The sequence below is a fragment of the Aquarana catesbeiana genome, linkage group LG07, assembly GCF_042186555.1.
Source record: "Aquarana catesbeiana isolate 2022-GZ linkage group LG07, ASM4218655v1, whole genome shotgun sequence".
Taxonomy (NCBI): Eukaryota; Metazoa; Chordata; class Amphibia; order Anura; family Ranidae; genus Aquarana; species Aquarana catesbeiana.
The window spans coordinates 210557359-210579537 of NC_133330.1; the positions used below are offsets into that span (position 1 = coordinate 210557359).

General features: G+C 39.7%; 1 protein-coding gene across 5 annotated transcripts in view; it reads right to left on the reverse strand.

The window, feature by feature from the left end:
• Positions 1–1145: 1145 nt before the first annotated feature.
• The window catches only part of LOC141103426 (pancreatic alpha-amylase-like), a 54616-nt gene continuing 33582 nt past the window's right edge, over positions 1146–22179 (reverse strand). For 4 of the 5 annotated variants that reach the window (XM_073593006.1, XM_073593009.1, XM_073593008.1 and 1 more), the window contains 9 exons: positions 16313–16459; positions 12063–12260; positions 10533–10763; positions 4863–4996; positions 4445–4567; positions 4257–4356; positions 3993–4114; positions 2447–2572; positions 1146–1380 (listed from right to left, as the gene is read on the reverse strand). In XM_073593006.1, coding sequence (XP_073449107.1) covers positions 1191–1380; positions 2447–2572; positions 3993–4114; positions 4257–4356; positions 4445–4567; positions 4863–4996; positions 10533–10763; positions 12063–12260; positions 16313–16459 — 1371 coding nt within the window. In that variant the 3' untranslated portion in view covers positions 1146–1190. Of the gene's footprint in view, positions 1381–2446; positions 2573–3992; positions 4115–4256; positions 4357–4444; positions 4568–4862; positions 4997–10532; positions 10764–12062; positions 12261–16312; positions 16460–18835; positions 19004–22179 lie in introns of those variants that run through there. The other variant, XM_073593005.1, reaches the window with a different exon arrangement.

Genomic DNA, 22179 nt, shown 5'->3' on the forward strand with positions numbered 1-22179 from the left:
TCCGAATGGCAGCGGTCGATGTAAGTGTCAGTGGCTCTGTTTTTACATGCTTTTAATGGATGTGTCTGGATTTTATGCTTGTTCTTGTTGCTGTTCCATATTAAAGTAATTTTCTACACTATATGGCGTTTTTTCTGTTTAATGCAGGTGAGTGGGTGTTTATTAAAAATCAACAGCTACACTTTTTTTTGTAGCTGCTGGCTTTTAATAAACACAGAAACGGCTGGAACTCCGCTTTAAAGTTTTATTTCGCGTATCAGCAAAGACAATACAAATTCAGTATTAATATAGGGTAAAATCGTCATAAGCTATTACACAAACCTATAATAAAAAAAAAAAAAAAACATGCGAGGCACAAAGCATATAGGGTGATGCCAAAACCACAACTAGAAAGGTTTTAATTTTTTTAATGCTATATTTAATATACAGAAGTAACTGTTAATTGCATATACACTTCAGGAACTTTGGGAACTGTTATTTTTTAGCACTTTACTTCTCTTGGTGAGTTCGTTATCCAGCTAATGCATACACAGAAGGGCTATTGTTTTGCATCATATTAATGAGCTTTATTAAATCTAATTTTTTTTATCTAGAAATATTTATCATCACTTTTTTTCACGTATTTCACTATGGAAATATTTGACATTTGCACCGCAGCAATTTGTATATTTATATCTTAGAGCACAGTGAGTCCTACCCCCCCTCAGGGCCCATGTGCGCCCACCATACATGGAAGATACGCCACTGGGTTAGGAAGTTATAGGAAATATTTCTAAGGACAGCAAAGGTTTGGTTTGATCTATTTGACAGTTTGCTTGTTTGTTTGTTTTTTTTTCTACTTATTCCATCATTTCTTGTCATGTGTCACAGGGATAAAAGAAGCAGGGATGGATTTGCAGACAATAAAAAGTTGACAAAAGGCAAAAAAAATAAGTTGATGTAAATAATCTGGTTATCACGCCAGAAGTTGGGCTTCAACACACATTTTAACATTTATTCTCACCATGTATTTGAAATTTAAATGTATTTATAGCCAAACTTATTTTGGTTTTGAAAACAGAATACATGTATTTTTGTTTTTGTTTTTTGCTGTTGCCTTAACAGAAAATCATGTTTGTTCAAGTAAAAAATGCAAGGGACGTCAGTCACTGTCTGAATATCTTTATAGGTGCTAGGTTAAATGGTAACAATTACAGCTTAGCATTCACATGAATGGCAATAAATGGATCTTCAGCTGAGCTGCTGATTGTGAAGCGGGCAGAGCCAGTGCTGCTCACGGTGACCTGTACACCAGTACAGCGGGTGCCTTCTTTCTGTCCAGAGATTACATCACAATATGTGCCAGCAGGAAGTCCAGTGTTCAAAGTAGCATCCATGTTCCTGCAAGAATAAGGCAATGATTAAATAATATAAGATATAGGTAACTCTCAGGTATTGTCACCCACTGGGTTAGTTTAAGCTCCTTGTTGAGATCTTATTGTCATAGTTCCTTGCTCTGTTTTCAGTCACTTTGAAAATTTGCACGCTACCACCCACCTTGGTGAATTTCCATAACGGTTAGTTTATTACTTCCATCTAAATTCAAGTAAAACTCCAAGAAGTAGAATGGGGTTGCCCCATTGGCCTATTGGCTATGGCATTTATACATATATAGGAACTCAAGAGTAAAGATTTCTCTAACTGGTTCCGTAGAGATACAAGATAAAATTTAGGTCGTTTACCTCTCCAGTGTCCACCAAAAAATGTAACCTTGAGATTATGGAAAATAATGATAAAATCTGAAGCCAAATATAGTTGTTTGTATCATTATCACAAGTGTCCATAAATATATCTGCAATTGGACAGTTTTCTTGCAATAGATCAATGCAAACCTGTAGTTTATGTTTACCTAACAGTGGCATTCAAGAGAAATTAAACAGCACACAAGCCCAGTATTTTCCATTGGCACACTATTGCAACCAAAGCATTTGCTCAGTAGAAACAGTATGACAAGGGGCACGGCAGAGCTCTGAAGATGAAGCAAAGTCGGTCCCTGTTGAACCGGCCAAATTTCAATCCAATTCTACCTGCAGTAAGTCAGCCTAAAATCTTAATGGGCCAGTAGAAGTATGTGGAGGTGAGACACTCAGTGGAAAGCACCCACAGTACATGGAAATATTGAAACCTGCTTCAGGTACCTGTTGGCACCCAGCTGTGTGCCTGCATATCAATCCTATTAGCATCTTTCAGTATTCTGAAAGTGACAGTCTCTCAAAACTATATTTGATGGCACTAAAGAGGTTTAAATTGTTTTCCTGGGTCTTCAAAGCTACTCGTTGGAGAACTACTATTTGTAACTAAAATTAGACAGAGAAAATTGAGTACTGTCCGTGATAATTTTCTCTGTCACAATTGCACTAATACGGCTACAATCAAATCAAGTATAACTAAAATTAGAATTACTTACCAGCTCTCATTATTAAAAACAATGAATCCCCTATTGCCACGGCCAAAAGCAATTTGATTTCCTCCATTGTCCCACCAGTTAGTAAATGCTTGGCCATCAACTGTGTTACGGAAGATTACCATGTTCCTAAAAAAAAAAGAAAAAATTTAAAAAAGGTACTATACATAGAAATTTACTTCATATCATATTAATCTGTCAGATGCTGGATTTATTCTCCAACTTGCATGTTAATGTACACCTATGATCTGGTAGCTGGACGTTCTGAATGTAAACTAAATGTAATGCTGGGTAGTTAGGGCTAAGGCTGGCCATAGACGATTTGAATCTCGGCCGCTTCCAGCTAAACAAGGTGCTTTGGGATGGGGTGGGGGGGCAGAGCTTGTCCCCCCACCCTTCCTGGCCTGCCAGGCTGCATGCTCCTATAAGGGTCTTGTCTGAATTTTGGTGGGGACCCCCACACTGTATTTTTTTTTATTTTGGCCTGGTTTCCCTTAAAATCCATAAATGACCCGAAGGCCTGATATGGACTGGGGGGGGGGGGGGACACTCCACGCTCTTCTTTTTCTGACTTTTCTATTGCTGGCATTCTTTTGTTTACAAAAGCCCGCTGACAGCTGAGTCATTGGTTAAAGTGGTGTTCCGGCTGAAATTATACTTTTTAAATAAAAATACCCCTATAATACACAAGCATAATGTATTCTAGTAAAGTTAGTCTGTAAACTAAGGTCTGTTTTGTTAGTTTATATCAGTAGTTTGTTATTTTATAAACTTGCAGCAGGCCGTGGTCATCTTAAGTGTGGGCATCTGAAGCCAGACTGTATTTCTTCCTGGATCTCATCCTTGCAGATCTTGCACATGCTCAGTGCAGCACAAACAGTGTAATAGGTTTCAGGTCAGGTTTCCATAGCAACGGCAGTGTCAGAGGAAGTTCCCTCCCCTTCCCAGAAGGCATTGCAAACAGGAAATGATGCGATGGGCCATGGCCAGGGAGGAGGAAGTGAAAAATGAATACAGCAGATATATAGTAGGTGCTGAGAAAAAAAATTTAAAAATATCCAATTCGTTTACAGTGAACAGTTTAGTGAGGGATGCTGAAGAGTTGTAAAAGTGGGTGGAACTCCACTTTAAGAACGTGTCGACTGGCTTCCCGTCCCGCTCCTTAGCAACCAGCTATTCTTCACACAGAATTCTAAACGGTCAATCATTTTTTTCCCAATCCAAATTTGAATCGTTTCAAAAATTTGGAATTAGAAAATGAATAAACAAAATGAAATTAAATGAAATAAAATTAAACAAATTTAAAATTCTGAAACAAATCAACTAAACGAGATTAGTTACATAACAAATCTATCCAAAATAAAACAATTTTTTCCATTCTGCACATGTCTAGGTCACAGAAGTGCCCTTAGTTCTGCACTCCTTTGTCCTGAAGTCTGCTGTTGATAGCTGCCGATAGCTGCCACATCAGACCAATTGATGCTGCAGCCATCTAGGTGAGTATGTATGTTTGTTTTTTTTTACATCCCACACTTCTCTTTTAACTCACTTAATCTGGCGCCATCTGTGCTCACAGACCCAATCATTGCCACAGGTTGTGTCAGCATTAATAGTAACTGACTTAGTTGATCCATCAGAGTTGCTTGGAGGTCCAATCCAGTCATTGACATCCTGGAGAGTAAAAAGAACCAGTCAGGTGTAGTCTATAGTCAATTTTCTGCTTCACATTTAGTTAAGGACATAAAATGATAGGATGATTTGAAGCAGGGAAAGAAGGATCACAAGAATTTAAGTTCTTGAAAATGTTCTTTACCTTTCCATTGACAAAGTTTCTTGACCAACGATAACTGGACATGACACGTGTGACACCATAGGGGTGTGCCAACATAAAGGCAACTCCAATTTTGTACAGGCTGTAAAAATTAGAAATAGAACAGGTTTGTGCATATGAAACCATGTATAAATCTTTTTTTTTTATTTGTCTTTACAGTAAATCCTTACCGAGATTCCCAGAAGGTAAGGATGGAAGCACCTCCAGCACCGTGTCCTCTCTGGTTATCATGGTTGTCAACAAACACCAGGGCTCTGTTGGAGGGCATGAAACCCCATCCTTCACCCCAGTTCCTATAGGGCAAATTAGTGACAGGTAATACCCTTTATACAGTTCATGTTCACCACAAAAGAACCTTTTACTGCAATGAGTAGAATATCATACTTGGGACAATTTTAGACATGAGTCAATTACCTACAAGCATGTCTTTGGAGTGTGAGAGGAAACCCACACAAGCACAATGAAAACATGTAAACTCCATGCAGATAATGTCCTGGCTGGGAATTAAACTGGGGACCTCAGTGCTGCAAGGCAGGAATGCTAACCACTAGGCCGCTGAGCAGCCCAAGTAGATGCATCTGTACTCACTTCAGGTATGCCATCTTTTCTCCGTTCCACTTGCGAACCACATTGCCAAGCTTGGCTCCATATTTGAACTCAGTCACACGGCCATTTCCATAGTATTCACTAGCTGAAATAGCTTCCCCACCCAGATCAATAACCTATCAGAAACACAAAAACATAATTCATGTCAATGATCACATTGTTTCATTATTCATGCCATGTCATGTCAAAATGAAAATGAAAGATATTAAATGAAGTGTCTCTATTTATAGGTGATAGTGTTAGACTTAAAATGTATGTGAACAATAACAATGAAACTCTCTTATTTGCTACCTTTCAGTCTGTTAATTATACCACTCAAACCATGAAGTTATGTCTGTTCAGTTGTTCTGTGACTTGTGCCTGTGTTATCTTAACCACTTCAGCCCCGGAAGGATTTACCCCCTTCCTGACCAGAGCATTTTTTGCGATACGGCACTGCGTCGATTTAACTGACAATTGTGTGGCCGTGCGACGTTGCACCCAAACAAAATTGACATCCTTTTTTTCCCACAAATATAGGTTTCTTTTGGTGGTATTTGATTACCTCTGTGGTATTTATTTTTTACGCTATATGGATGACAAGCAGTTAAAGAGACCATTGAAACCTCCTAGTTGTTATGTTGGGCTACAGAATGATTACTCTTTATGTTGTGGAGATCAGGGAGTAGGTGGGTCTATGTAGCTTAGAAAAGAAAACTGAGCACAGCTGACACCGCTCAGTCCTTGAAAATGCTGTGTGTTGTCAGCTCACAACAGGAATTAGGATCTATCATGTTACACATGCATTGATTTTTGCTTGCCTTTAAATAATTTTGTCCTTTTCTCACTCCGTAGCTAGGGGATTGTGTAGTTAATTCCACCCTTCTTCATGCTTTAGTAGCTAGACACACTATGATTTTTGTGACCTATCTGATGTTCATCCATGAAATTCTGCACAGTTTTTGATTAAAGCTTTCTACGCTCTGCAGGATGTCATTTGGATCAAGTCACTGTCTTCCTCCAAGCTACTAGACCAGTGATGGCGAACCTTGGCACCCCAGATGTTTTGGAACGACATTTCCCGTGATGCTCAGCTACATTGCACAGTGCACGAGCATCATGGGAAATGATTATGAAGCATTTTACACACATATTGTACATTCACATCAGTCCATGCCCTCAAGGATCTTACAATCGAAGGTCTATAGCTCACATTCATACATATACACACATTAGGGACAATTTAGAGGACCCGATTAACCTGCCAGCATATCCTTGGAGAATGGAAGGAAACCAGAGTAGTGCAGCTAGGCAGAAGTGCTAACTACTGAACTACCGCTATGCTTCTAAATAATGAGGAATTGTCCAAGTTTTGTCTTGATGTACTGCATATGTTTTTTTGTTTTTTTTCCCTTTACATGTGCTTTCATTGATCAGGCATGTCTGTAAGAAAATCTATGCTTAAGGAATTATTTATACAACATTTCTTGTATGAATGTCAGAAGTATTCATGCAAGCTGAACTAAATTACACTGTAAATTATGTAAGAGATTATCCGTTCCCCGAAGATGTCTTTTGACAAAACACATTAGGGCAAGACTATCCCGCGCTAGAGCCGAGTTTGCATCAGAAGGGTGGAGCCGTCTAGTACGCACTGTGATGATATTGTGCACCCCAAAAAGCTGTGTGAGATGGCCCAGGGCAGCTATGCTATTCAGCCATGACATGTTGTATAATAGGGACACATAACAGCAGTAAACCCCTTGACAGAAATTAACACAATACACATTTCAGTCTTGCTCTAATAGCCATCATAAACCTTCAGTCTAAAGCCAGGTACACACGGGCCCGCATTCGACCCGTGTGTGTATCGGTCTGTCCGACAGAAGCCGGCTTCTGTCGGATGTGCATACTGGAAAACCAGCAGCCGACGATTCCCAATCAGCGCTCTCCTCAATGGTGGAGAGCACTGATCGGAGTGTTCTGGTGGGGGGCTATCCCTCTGTCAGAACACAATAGCTAACCGGGGGTTATCGCCATACTAACTTTGCATAGTTAGTATAGCGGCCTCGACCAGAGCTGACAGTTTCCTTTTCGTTCAACCCACTGGCTTGAACGGTAAAAAACTAATAGTGTGTACCAGGCTTTACTTTAGGTAATTAGGAAGGCAAGCAGACATCCTTTTAGCTGATTAAAACACCTGTCATAAATAGTATAGCTGGAATAGTGAACACATTTCTGTTTATCTCTTCCTGCAGAATCAAAACTTCAGTATATTTCATAACTCCTGGGTTAAGAAAATTACTGCCAAAATAAGGACATAGTTACCTGTATCAATTAATTAGCAGCATTTTAAGCCCAAGCACCACTGTCCTAGGAGGTACCAACAGCCATTCAATACCCATCATATTTGTACTCAAACTGTAATTTCATACTGAACAATATTATACAAGTTACCAGAATGTAAAATGTGGGTATTCCAAGATATTAATATATGTAGGAAACTGTATTGGAGTGCGGGATAGCTGAATGATCGTAAAGACTGTCACATCCCATCAGTCACTCCTCAGACCTTCTCATTGGTCAGATCATTTCTGTCAACACCTTCCTCAGGGACCAGAAAAGAGGGGCTGCATCAGTAGTCTGGAGCCCTCTTTCTACCATCAAAGAAGAAACATCAGCCAAGATCCATGAGATCCACTGATCCTCTTATTTTCATTGACTGGACTTTGCATTTGCTTTGGGTATTACAGGCATTTATTATAAGTAATAATTGTTAGCCTGAACATTTGATATTTTAAGTTAAAAATATCTATCTGGTGGCAGCGATTTATTTGCGGTATAAAGGGTTAACTGCGTAGATAACGAAACCCAACGTTGATTGCTCTCAGTTTGCTGGCACTTAGAGTGTGGTCCCGTGAGCTGGGTGTGAAGGGTAAGGCTGAGAGTGTCATTGTGGCCTATCAGTGATAACACGGTATGAGTTTGACCAGCCATTTGTCACAAGTAGGTGAAGGTGGCCAGGGTTTGTCACTGCGTCCGTCACACACAACTGAGCTTTGTTTACTTTGTTTACTATTGCTGCGACAGGCACCTTGACATGTGAGTGAATTACATTTATATTGTAAAAAAAATAAAAGGGTTTATAATATGGTGCTCTTCTTGTTCTCCCTTTGATCTATATGATGGGTCTATATGATGGGAGGTAATACAGATGGGATCCAGCTGAAAAACCAGTGCATGGAAGAAATTGCCTTAATCAAATCATAGAGCGCATTCTGACCCACTTTTAAAATAAGGCGTCCCAACATCTGGTGAGTTCTCGCTAATTAGGAGGTGCTCACAGACGTGGGTTGTGTGCAGCACATTTGGAAGACAGAAGCACTGGAAAAGCACAGAGTGGAAGTATTGAGGAGCACTTTGTACAATATTGTTATCAGTGGCGGACTTGATAATTGTTTCCTGTAGCTTGCTACTTTGGAGCACTGGACCACTTTTACAGCACTGTAAAAGTTTGAATATTACTTAGCACTTTTTTTTTAACGTTTTTTTATGGCATTGTTGATAGCATTGTGATCAGTGGTGGAATGTCTTCTTTGCTGGATTCTTTTTTGATTATGATGGAGCACTGGCACTTTATAACACTGATATTTGGAATATTGTACTGAGTTGAACAATAATTATCTATAGTGGTCACTATTTATAGGTGCATTACTTTGATGTTTTATATGCTTTGTTAGTACTGTACTTATTTATATAATTGATGCATAGACACATGATAATAAAGTTAATTTTATCGACTAGCAACTACTTTTGTTTAAAAAATATTATTTTTAATGTTTTTCAGCTTTTAATGTGTGGTTATGTGACTGCACAGCATTCCTTCTTGTCCTCTTCCAGCTATCCGGCGGGCAGGATAGTTTTGAAAACTTGTGGGCAGTTCGCTATGTCACTCAAAGTTTGCTGTGCTACATAAGAGTGGCACTGCATTACAGAAAACAGGCTGTGATTGGCAGGGGTGTGGCAAGCAAATCAGACCATAGAAGATACAGGCATGCTGTTTGTTGGTTTGGCATCCTGTAATTCCCAAAAGCAAGCCCTGGGATGCAAACTGGTCATGCAAGCATGGATCTGCTTCTGTGCTTTTCATGGTCAGTTTGCAAAAGGGAAAAAGGGGACTGTCGGAATCAACCAGGTATTTCTTTGGAATAGAATTAATAAAACAGTAATAGACTACTATGAAAAAGACATATACTGTATAGAGAAGCACTTGTAGATGCAAAGAAATGTTTAAAGGTAACATACACTTTAATGTAAGGATTTTTTCGTTCAAGGGCACCTACACCCGCTGTGGTATGCAATATACTATCCCCATTGACTGTACCTTCATAGTCCAAATTACTTTGAACAGTCTTACTGGACGTATGGTTATCCTTCACCAGCTATTTCAGTCAACATTTATATCAGCCTACCGGGTGCCCTTACACTTCTTCTGTTGTATTTATTAAGATATACACTGCCCTCTTCTTTGCCCCCTGCAGCCTCCTACTTGCGCTGTGGAGCCTTGAATTCACCCTGGGGATTGTTACGTTCACCCCTTGTGACCCTCTGAATTCAGGAAATTAATACAGGTATAACCAACTGTCCCTGAGGAAGCCAATGTTGGCGAAATATGTAAGATTTCAATACCTGTTTACAAGACCTGCCGCCACGCCACAGGCTGGGTCTTGCAATATTCCTGTATAAGTTGGTTATGTACATTCCCTCCTTTGTATGATCACACCCTTGATGTGTATATTTATTGTATACTTTTTTAATCTGTTTGTTAATAAAACATTATAATTTTTAATCTACGTGTTAGTACATAGTATTCCAATAATTGTTTGGCACCGCTATAATCCCCTCATTTCCTTCTACCAAGGATTTTTTGTTTATTCTGCTAGAATTTATTTCCTGCTCTATTTAAATGAGGAAGAATTAAAATATTCAAAATTTGAGGTTGTGTGTCTGACAAATATTAACAAGTGAACACACCAAGGAGTCTGTTTATAGAACATTTGCTGCACAAATGTCAAAAACATTTGTGCAATCTGAACGAAAATTCACTGTATGTTTTCTAATCGATTAATTCTTGTGTCATCAGCTTCAACTAATAACCACAATGCAATATAGTTTTCTGAAATCCGTCAATGATATAATATGGCCACTAGATAGAGTTGATGATACAGGAATTTATTGGAAAAAGTAGGGGGAAAATTTTGTTCAGCTTGCACAAATGCATCTGTCATATGGTCAACAAATGTTTTATAAAAAAAAGACCCCCTAGTATAAGCTCTTTTTTTATGTGTTATTTGCGAAATTGGGCAGATATATTTGTTAAATGATAATAATAAATAACACCCTTCTCAATTGCCATGTTTACTTAACAATGTGCTGAATTCAGTTGCTATAGATTGCTTGCTCTGAGTAATTAACAATTACATGTGTTAATGGTCTCTTAAACAATTTTAGCACTTTGTTCTCTTTGAATCCTGAGAAAATCATAATTTATACACAAACATCAGCTCTCTCATATATCTACCTGTGCAAACTATTCACAATGTATTAAACACCTAAACCATTACCCAAAGAGACAAATATCATTAGATTGTTAAATAACAGACAAATTCATACCTCCTGGAAGATTAAAGGACGGGTGCCACTTGGGAACCACTTAGTGTTCAGATTGCTCAATCTGCTTATAATGTTAGAAATGTCTCCAGGCCACATGTGTTTGGCAGCATCAAGTCTGAAGCCAGCTACACCAATGCTGATAAGGTTATTTAGGAAGGCAGCAATTTTTCCACGGACATAATCCTTCTCCAGTGCCAAGTCCAAGAGGCCCACAAGTCTGCAGTTTCTCACCTGTTGAAGTGATTTACATGTGAAGTTAAAAAAATGTCTTCAAATCTGTAACAAAAATAATAAATATATATGTGTGTGTATGTATGTGTATATATATATATATATATATATATATATTTATATAGTAGTGAATGCCAGGGATGGGTCTAGGCTAAGATGTATGTGTCTAATTTGTTCGGGTTGCGGTCCTTTAAAGGGATGACATATTACAGGATGAAGTACTCAGGGATTCTCACCAATTCAGGGTGGGGAGTTCCAGGGTAATCTGGCATAAGGGGAAGACTGACTTGCAGTTTCCCCAGGATTGTTAAGTTCTTATTTGGAGGCTTGGAGAAATTTTGGATTGAAAAGAGCCCCCAACCCTGACTACAGGTACTGTAGCCCTTAAAGAGTTAACCAGCCTGTGCGAGAGAGCTGAAAAGGGCAGGAAGCTGTCAGCAGGTGTCCATGAGGTACGGTGTGGAACAGGACAAAGTTGTGAGAGGGCGGCTGATTGGCTAATATGCTTTCTGAGCCTTGTGACCTTTCTGAAACCCTGGAGTAGCCAGGGACTCTGCACCCTGCTGGGGGACAATTTTATGCTGGGGGTGAGCCGAAGTTTTGTTTTGTTTACGAAAGCTGGTTTTGGTTGCCTTTTGGAAAATTAAACACTGTTTTGTTTTTACCAATACGGGTAGCTGTTCATCCGGGTCCCCAACATATCACAATATATGTACATATGTTATCAAGTCTGCAAAAAAACATTATAAATGTCTATGTAAATAAAACATTTGTCACAGTATATGAGCTGTGATACAGTACTTCAAACAAGGACTGGTTAAATTATTGTATGAATAAGGCATATCTAGAGCAACACATATCTTCTCTCTATGGGGTGCAGTCATATAAGAGATTTTATGGTTAGATTTTTGGAGCTTTTACAAATCTCCTTAATCCATTTCTAAAAAGTTTTGCAGATGCCTGCCAGGTTGCTGCTGGTGCTGGATAAAGAACACATTTGTATACTACAAATCACTGCTATGACTTGAGCATCCTAAGCTACATTGGATAAGCAAGCAGCTGAAAAAAAAAATTGTAGTCAGTTCAAAATGCTGCTAAGAGTGAATTGCTTTCTTTCCAAGCAACAAATTGTTGGAATCTGCAACAACTGCTAAACCATCCTCCTACAGAATACCATTCACTTTTTTCTAATGCAAAAAAACGCTAATTGAAAAGATTTCAAGATGTGGAAAGATGTTTAAATAACAAAATAATCCAGTTTAAAGCCTTTACAATATCAGGGAAAGCACAATATTGTACCTGATTAACATCTCCGTAGTTCTGGATTTCTCCATTACTTGTATAACACTTGTTGTCATTGAAATCCAAAGAAGAATAAGGTACTCCAGAGAATTCTTTGGTTCCAGCATTGAAATAGCTTCCACAAGTTGAATGTGTTCCCGCACCACCACCTGATCCACACATGTGGTTAATGATGGCATCAACATAGATATAAACCTAAAATGTATTACATGTCCAGTTATTATCCTGATATATCTTTTTTTTATAAATCTGTATTTTTCAATATTAAATATGAACGCATTTGAATAAAGAGGAATATGCCACACTTGTAATGGACAGAACTATAGGCAAAACTTTTTTTTCATTTTGGATAAAAACTCCTGTCAGAGTATTTTTCGCCAACTGTGTCCCTTTGCAGAGATTTCTCTTCACATCCTGTCCCATAGCTAAACAGGAAGTGAGAGAAAGTCCTTTCAAATTAAGAAAACTCCTTGGAGACTCCCAGGTCATCAGAACTAGTGTCCCCATTGGAAGATTTTCCCTCTATTACTTTTCTAGGGACAGTTTAAAAACAGGGAAAATAGAGAAGGTGAATCTCCCTAATGGGGGCACAGACAGCAATAAAAACTGTGGTGTTCTAATCCCTCTCCAACCTATCCAAAACTATAAAAAAAAAAGTTTTGCCTTTAGTTATACTTTAAGTTGAACATCACATTACATATGACTACCTTTTTTTATATAATACAAAACTACCTTTATTTATTGTAAGTACAAATGCTATTGTATTTTAGCTTCGTTTGGCCATCTTAAGGCACTTGTGGGTAAAGTTAACAGATCTTAAAAGGGAGTTAGAAGACTCTGGTGCTCAACTAGCATTTGACCATCTCTTGTTTTCCTGCAGTTCTGTTAGAGGTCTCAACATTTCTATGGTAGCTTTTTATTAAGCCTGCTGCCACTTTTAATGCATTTTGAGTTTGAATTTTACGTAATCACATAACATATCACAAAAGCTTTGAAGCTTGGCATCATTATGAACATGTGCTAAGAGCAGTACGGTCAGTATATGCAGTACTGTATGGGGCTGGTTAAAATATACTAAGCCATTCAAATGATTACCTGGCCAAGTGGAATTTACAACATTCCAACCAAAGTCACCCTAGGGTCAGTTTGACCAGAACAGTGTGATTTGGGTCTGTGGGGGAAAAAACCTTAGGGAATTTAGGGAAACCTAAATTGGGAAACCATACAAAATACGGTATATGCATATAGAGCATCAATGAAAGTCAAACACAGGACCCTAAAGCTGGAACATAGGGTAAATAAAGTAAGACACTTACAGTGCAATGAAAAAGTATTCGTACCCCTTGAAATTTTCCATATTTTGTCATGTTACAACCAAAAACATCTAGATGTGCAAAGCTGGTAGAGCCATACCCAAAAAGACTTACATCTGTAATTGCAGTGAAAGGTGGTTCTACAAAGTATTGACTCGGGGGCTGAATACAAATGCACGCCACACTTTTCACATATTTCTTTGTAAAAAAATTTGAAAACCATTTATAATTTTCCGTCCACTTTACAATTATGTGCCACTTTGTATTGGTCTATCACATAAAATCCAAATAAAATACATTTATGTTTTTAGTTGTAACATGAAAAAAATTTGGAAAATTTCAAGGCACTGTATTAAACTGCATAACTCCCAACCTTCTGAGATGCGAAAGAGGGACACACCCCTGCCACTCTCCCATTATATGGAGAATTAAAGTGGTTGTAAGGTAAAGTGTTTTTAGGTAAAAAGAACTTTCAAAATTTTTCGCCCCTTAAACACTTACCTGAGCCTGATCTCAATCCAGAGAGTTGGAGGCGGTGAGAGCCGAGAGCGATCATGCACAAGTGCCCCCAAAGCAAGCAGCTTGCTATGGAGGCACTCGGCAAGGGGGAGGGGCCCAGAGCACCGGTGGGAAACCCGAAAAGAGTAGGATCAGGGCTACTTTGTGCAAAACCACTACACAGAGCAGGTAAGTATAACATGTTTGTTTTTTGTTTCTTTAATAAAAATTTTCCCTAACAATCACTTTAACAAATGTATTTATTTAAAAGTTGGGTGAAAGGATTAGTACAGTAAAACACTTTTGATAATTAAATAGTAGATTTGTATAGAGGTGTATACATGAGACCAAAAAGAGGGACAACTGAGGAGGAAAGAGGGATAGAGAGACTTTGTTCCAAAAGTGGGACAGTTCCTTCAAATTAGGGACATTTAGGAGCTATGTAAGTATCTACTATACTATTTGTTCTCAATGGAACAAACAAGGTCAACCTTTGCATTTGTAGGAAAAAAGATAATAGTCAACCCAATGCTGTACCGCAGAAGCAGCCACATAGTTTAACCACCTCAGCCCCAGAAGAATTTACCTACTTCCTGACCAGGCCATTTTTTGTGATAAGGCACTGCATCGCTTTAACTGACAATTGCGCGGTCGTGTGACGCTGTTCACAAACAAAATGGATGTCCTTTTTTTCCCACAAATAGAGCTTTATTTTGGTGGTATTTGATCACCTCTGTGCTTTTTATTTTTTGTGCTATAAACAAAAAAATTAGCAACATTTCCAAAAACAAAAATGTAAAAAAAATAATTTATTCATCAGTTTAGACTGATATATATTCTGCTACATATTTTTGGTAAAAAAAAAAAAAAAAAACGCAATAAGCGTATATTGACTGATTTGCGCAAAGTTTTCTCGTCTACAAAGTATGGGATAGATTTATGGCATTTTCATTTATTTATTTTTACTAATAATGGTGGCAATCAGTGATTTTTAGCACTGCAACATTGCGGCAGACAGATCGGACACCTAACTGACATTTTTAACACTTTTTTGGGAACCAGTGACATTATTACAGTAATCAGTGCTAAACATATGCATATGTTATTGTACTAATGACACTGGCAGGGAAGGGGTTAACATCAGGGGCAATCAAGGGGTTAAATGTGTTCCCTGTTTGTGTTTTCTAACTATATGGGGGACTGTGTGACTGGGGAAACACACAGATCCTTCTTCCTGCTTAACAGAAAGACAGGACCTGTGTGATCTCCCGTCAGAACAAAAATCTGCCTTGTTTAGAAAGGCAGATCCCCATTCTATGTCACTGCGGGGAACATTCGCTGATGGTCGGCAGACATCGAGTCCGCTGGACCCGCTGATTGGCTCCCCCACTGGCCAATGGAAGCGTGCGCGTGCCCTCAAAATTGAGTTCACGAGCTGACGTACACCTTCGACGATTTGCGGGAACAAGCCAACCTGCCACAGTATAATGATGGCGGCTGGTCGGCAAGCGGTTAACCTATTTGAGATTTTTTTCTGTTCAGAGGATCCCACACAGCTAAACAATAATTACATTTCCAGAGCAGAAGGGGTGATCCTTTAATGATTGAATAGCTTTACCAATATTTTCTCCAACAAAGAGCACTTCTGCCTTTTATTTAAGCATTTCCCCAACACTGTCCATTATAGCAAGTAATGCTGGCATTGTTTACATTAAGTCATGTGTCCGTAGTCTAATGAAAGGCGTAGATATGCTGATTTTATATTATTTATTTCTGTAAAGCCCTCATCTAAGCAGGTGGTTTTTAATCTCAGTACAAAAAAACAAATTGCAATATGTTGATTTTTATGAAAAAAGCCTGAGAACTACTGCTGTAGAGTTATCATTTATATCTATAAAAATATTTGTTTGTACATTCATTTAGGCTCTATTCACATTTGTGCGACTTGCAGCTCAATGTGTTCAATAGCATCCATTCAGATCGGTGTGACTTAGAAAAGGTGCCTGTATAACTTTGATGGCACTTTTGATGCGACTTAGTGCCAGCGAGTGTAAAGTTGGATTAAAGTCGCACTCAAAGTCACATTAAAGTTGCGCTCCAAAATTTCACTGGAAATTGTGCAAATTTGAAGTTGGGCAAGTGTGAATGGAGCCTTAGAGAGCTGTGTACCAGCACGGGGTTAGAAAGGATGTTTTTCCTTCAAACAGGGACATGGGCTGTGGTCCAATGAGTATTTTGCTGTCCACTAAAACAAACTTTGAAGACGGAGGGATCAAAAAGAGTTCTTAAGAAAAGGAATACACTTGGTAGGCAAGTCATGGAAAGCTATGCATGTATGTAAATGTCTATTACTATACTGGCATTCATACATTAAAAACATGGCACACAGTATAAAATGTGTGTATAATAAATAGAAGGAAATGATAAGAGTCATACCCCAACATTGTTACATCTGGTCACCATGTCTCTGAACTGGGCCTCAGTACCGGATCTGGAGCAGAGTTTGTAGCTGACTGGCTGGTATCTCTCATACCAGGGTCTCCAGGGATTGCTAACAATGATATTCTCATTTGGTGGGGAGACCTGCGGTAAAAAAGTAATTACAGTCAGTAAATGTGATGGTTTTTAAGTTCTACTAATAAACAGACAATACATGTGCGTGTGTGCATTTATTTCTAAATTCCATTTAGACGAGCCTTCCTGAGCCTCAGTGATGCAGCTGACTCAGAGAGGCATGCTGACAGATATCCATGTGTAGAGCTGTAAGAACTGGAAGGAGAGAGCCTGAGGAGCTGACTGGTATAACTCTATTCTGGAGGGAGAATGGTGCCTAGGAGACATATTGAGGCTCTTCTGCCGCTCTGCTACCCAGCCAAGTTCTTCCTGTGTTAGTGCCTGCATGCTACAAACCACAGGAGCCAAGCACCTGTCCTTCACTCCAGTATCTGTAGAGACCCCAGCGGTATCCATCTCCGGCTCTCTACTGCCAGTCACGGTGCTTGCAACTCCATCAGTTATCTCCTTAAGCCTGCCAGTCACACTTTGGCACTCAGAATGGCATATCAGCTAATTAACTCCTGTGCCTGACAGCTCCCTCACTGCTTTTACCAGCCTGACCTACACCTACATTGTGACTAGCAGAGGACATTTCTTCACTACTGCTTCTAATAATCATGAGTGTGCACACTATTTCATATTTCAGTTGTTCCTATTATACCTAGGGAAAGGTGTTTGTTTTCTATATGTTTACATACTTAAGGGCCGTCCTTGTCCAGTGTTGTTCACCTAAGGCTGCTGGTTCAATCAAAAGATTTTTTTTACTATACACTAAACTTTGGTTTGGCCCTCCGCAACAGTCCCAGTTTTTCATGCAGCCCCTTGGAAAAATTAATTGTCCACCCCTACTTTATAGACTTAAAGACTTCTGAAAGCTCAACATAATTTTTGCAAAAACATGCTGTACACACTACTCATCCACAAGTGTATGCTCATTTGAACAAGGACTTAGCCATAAAACCAGATTAGGATGCACTTACCTGTACACCACCAAATCCATTGGGAGCCAAGTATCTCTCACATTCTGCAGCAATATCTTAGCCATGACGACATCACTCCCATTCGCATGCATAGGAGTCATGGCCACGGCACAGTGCTCTGAAGGTATGGCACAGGTATGCCTTTCCTTCAGAGCGCATACGCCAGTGAAGTCACCGGCTTCCAAAAGAGCCAATATCTTCTAAACACTGCATGTTTGGGAGATATGTTTATTTTACCTGCAGGTCAGTTTTATTATAAGCTTACCTGTAGGTAAAAATCACAAAGCGGACTTTACTACCACTTTAATGATTGGGTTGAGGTTTGTACATCCCTTTTAGACTCTCGCTTTTGGAACAGTGATTAAAGCATACTTGTGTATGTACAAGGACTGTGGCATATGTGTGTCAAAATTACAGATTTTATTTACCCATGCCCCATTAGGACCCCTCCCACTGTTAATGCAATTTGGCCAAACCCACTATTCAGCACGGTCTTATGTGTGGCCATATTCCTCTCTTCTTGCTGTCCAAGAATGTCCCAGGTCTTTTACAATCCTAGAAACGCCTCTTAGAGGTGCTGATTAGACTTCCTATACCCCAGAACAGTGCTTTCTATGAAGTGGTGGAAATTTTCCAGCATTACAAGCTATATATTCACTGTGGGTAAGATCATACATGCAGCTGAGTCGCACCCAGAGCTCTATGATTGTACATTGCCTAGCTATAATAACTCTTACAAAAAGAAGGAGGCATGGTAGGATGTTTGCAAGTAGGTAGTGCATAATTGGGAGTCTCTGTCAAAAAAGGCAAAAGAACATAGACCTATGTTTTATCCTTTTTGTTTAATAATGTTCATAAATTCCATTAAAATCATGATAGGAAATCATGATAGGAAAGGTATAATTTATGACATCACATATGTATATGTAGTGCCACTCCCGAAGGAGCCAATTGGTAAATTTGGGTTCTCATTTGCGTTTCGACTCCAAAAACAACCTTAGCCCCTCTGACACACCTGGCTGAATACAAATCACTACAAACATGTATAAGGACACAATTGGAGAATACCTTCATCCTGGCTGTGAATTATTACCAGTAAATAGACACACATTAGGTTTAAAATAAACATACTTATTATACTGGTAAAAGCTTAGTATAAACAGCAGAACATAAAAGCAAACATAGAAGATAAAGGTGAATGTAACCTGCTAAGCAGAGTAGTAACTATGCTAGAATTAGTAAAGACCACTTTCTGTCACTAACTGTCCACCTCTGCTTTAAAGGCTTGAACAAAGCTGGCTGCTTGAGATTTCTAAAAGCTCTACATGAGCTTTGAAAAGCTTGCTATACACACTACTCCTGCACAAGCATATGCTCATTCAAACAAGGACTTAGCCATAGAAGCCAATCAGGATGCACTTACCTGTATACCACCAAATCCATTGGGACCCAAGTATCTCTCACATTCTGCAGCAATATCTACCCAGCGCCATTCAAACAAGTGGACCATAGAAGTCCTGCCAGCCCTAAAATTTGTATTGTATTGGGCGCAGCTAAGCCCCACAAATACAAAAAGTAGTAGAAGCTTCATCTTGGACTCTACAGTAGCTAGGCTTCTCTTTTTTCCACTTTAAATACTGGCGTTATCTTCAAAGCCTTACATAGAATGAACACGTCAATACATTCCCTGATGTGGCAGGTGAGTGCATACAAAAATTTCTCACTGTTACATAAAATTATCTAACGTTTGAAAGTGCTGTTATCTTAAACATGCTTACTTATTATAGATGTTTTGTGCACCAATAAATCATACACTCTACATTTTAGGTACAAGGATGCACTTATATAATGGAGTGTCTGGGAGTTCATGCATTAGATGCATGAGCAGGTGTTGCTTCCATTTCCTCCCCCTGGTGCAGAACTTCTATTTTATATTATTGGCTAGTTTAAATTATTGTCAGGCAGAGGCGTTTGATGGGCATTGGTTATAGCGTAATAACGCTTCACAAAAACATTACCTGTTTTTCTCACTGTGGGGAATGTAGCAGTTGTACATGGCGGCAAAAATATGAGGCATTTACCTTAAAAGATATTGCCAGCAGGGTTCAGATGATGTTTTATATACCAATGCTTTTCAAACTCTATTAGAATTATTTTTAAAATCCTTTTAAACCCATATGTCTATGCTAAGCATTTGCAGTGTGTTAGGTGGACACCATGGGCATTGCTAGCCTCGCATCTCTTGCTTGGTGCCCCGAATTTTGATGTTGTAAGTGCCCAAATTTTTCACAGGTTTTCACACTGCAGTGCCACTTGAACTGCTGCTGCCAGCTTGCTCCACCTCTCAAAACATCAGATACCTTGGCAGTACATGGCCAAGGAAGGCTTCCCCCTAAGCTCCTTCTTGGCTTTGACGTGCAGTGTCACATGATACAGCCAAGGGGAGGACTTAGGCTGAGGTTTGTACATGCCTGTTAGACTCTCGCTTGTGGATCAGTGATTAAAGCATACTTTTTGTATATATAAAGACTGTGGCACACATGTGCCAAGCATACAGGTTTTATTTACCCGTGCCCCATTAGGCCCCTCCCGCTGTAATGCCCCGTACACATGATCTGACATTAATCGGACAAACTTGTTTTGCGTACACACGGTCGCACAAAGTTGTCGGAATTTCCAATCGCCAAGAACACGGTGACTTACACCACGTACGACGAGACTAGAAAAGGCCAGTTCAGAACCAAGCGCGGCACCCTTTGGGCTCCTTTTGCTAAACTTGTGTTAGTAAAAGTTTGGTGAGAGACGATTCGCGCTTTTTCAGACTCATGGTTTTCAGATCGTTTTCTGCTGTTCAGTTTGTGCTTGTGGTTTTGTATCTGCTCTTCAGTGCGTGCAGCAAGCTATGCGTGACTCTGTCATTGTGTTCATTTGTTACTGTTTTTCAGGTCGCTCTTCACAGGCCTTGCTGTTCTTCAGTGCGTTCTGTTACTTCGTTCTGAGCAGCCGACCGTTTTCTAGCCATGTTGCGTATACGTACTCCTCGTAGAGTTCGTGCTGTGCGGGGGCTTGGTGTTGGGGTCCTTACCTTGACACAAGTCCAGTCCATGAACAGGGTGGGGAGGAGTTCATGGACCAAGAATTGGTTGCTCCAGCGTGACCAGTTCTGTCATATGCCTTTGCTCCGTGAGATCCGTGAAATTAATCCTGATGATTTCAGGAACTTTTTCCGGATGATGGACCCCGTATTTCACCATTTGTTGGCTTTGCTGACCCCTTATATTAGTAGGCAGGATACCTGCATGAGGCCAGCCATCACTCCAGAGCAGAGGCTTGTCACCACTCTGCGGTACTTGGCGACGGGGAGAAGCCTGCAGGACTTGAAGTTCTCGACAGGCATCTCCCCCTAGGCTCTGGGGATCATTATCCCAGAGACCTGTTCTGCCATCATCCAGGTCCTGCAGAAGGAGTATATTAAGGTAAGATTTTTATCCTTTAACATCACATTTTATTGTATATAATGTTTGATAATGTATTGTATTTCTTTCCTCATTCCCTAATTACCATGATTGTAATATGCTGTGAATGTCCCCTTTGTCCTCATGCATGCTGGATTTTTTATGTAATTATTTTTTTCTCCTTCATACATATTAGCCTTCACTTACCTCCCCAGCATGGTCTCCTGGCCCTATATTCACCTCATGTAGTCACTTAACAATGTATTTTGTCAGCTCCATAGTAGTGCTTTACCCTAAATACCCCCTAAAATGTTTATAAATGTGATTTGTGCTTTAAGTTCAGGCAGAGCGCCAGAGGCTTTTTTTGGGTGTCCCCAAATCATTTTTAACCCTCCCTCCCCCCAACTGCTAAGTCAGCTGATACCAATTCTCTATCTATCCTCAATCATCTATCTGCTGACTTTGCCAAACCCATACACACTATACCCATCTCTTTTGTGGTCAGATGTATGGATGAATTCCCCAAAGCATGTAGTGCAAGGGCCTGCCTGTATACTTTCAAATGGTACTGTTTAAAGTTTTTGTATCCTATTATTAGCTTGATAGGTAATAGCAGAATGTCCAAATGTGCTCAAATGTGTACAGTGTGTATTTATATTTTTGTATTATGACACTTCTTACCTGTCCAGTGGGCTGCCAATAGTGTAACTAAGGAGGGGCTGTTCCAAGTAATACCCTGTATTTAGGCATTCATCTCTCAATGAAGTGGAGAGGGTTACCTGTCCAAGATCTCCCCCCCATAATGTTAGAAATGGCCCATGAGGGGGGGGGAGGGGGAATCTGATAGGTGTACCTTATACTTTGGTCTTTAAAAACTCCCTCAAATAAATGTTATCTTGATGTTGGCCAAGAATGTTTGTGTCTAATCTGCTTTCCATGTTTATGTGCAAAATGACTACATTTTTTTTGTTTGACTCCACAGTTTCCTTCCACGCCACAGGAATGGCAGACTGTGGCCTCCCACTTTGCTCAGCGGTGGGACTTTCCTAACTGCGGAGGGGCAATTTATGGGAAACACGACCACATCATCCCACCACCCAACTTGGGGTTGTACTATTATAATTATAAGGGGTTCAATAGTATTGTGATGTTGGCAGTGGTGTCGGCTACTTATGAGTTCCTGTATGTGGACGTGGGGAAGAATGGCCGGATGTCCGATGGTGGAGTCATCGCCCAGACAGAGTTCTACAGGCGTCTCCAGAATGGCAGCTTGGACTTGCCACTTCCAGAAGACAATGTGGAAGGACTCCCA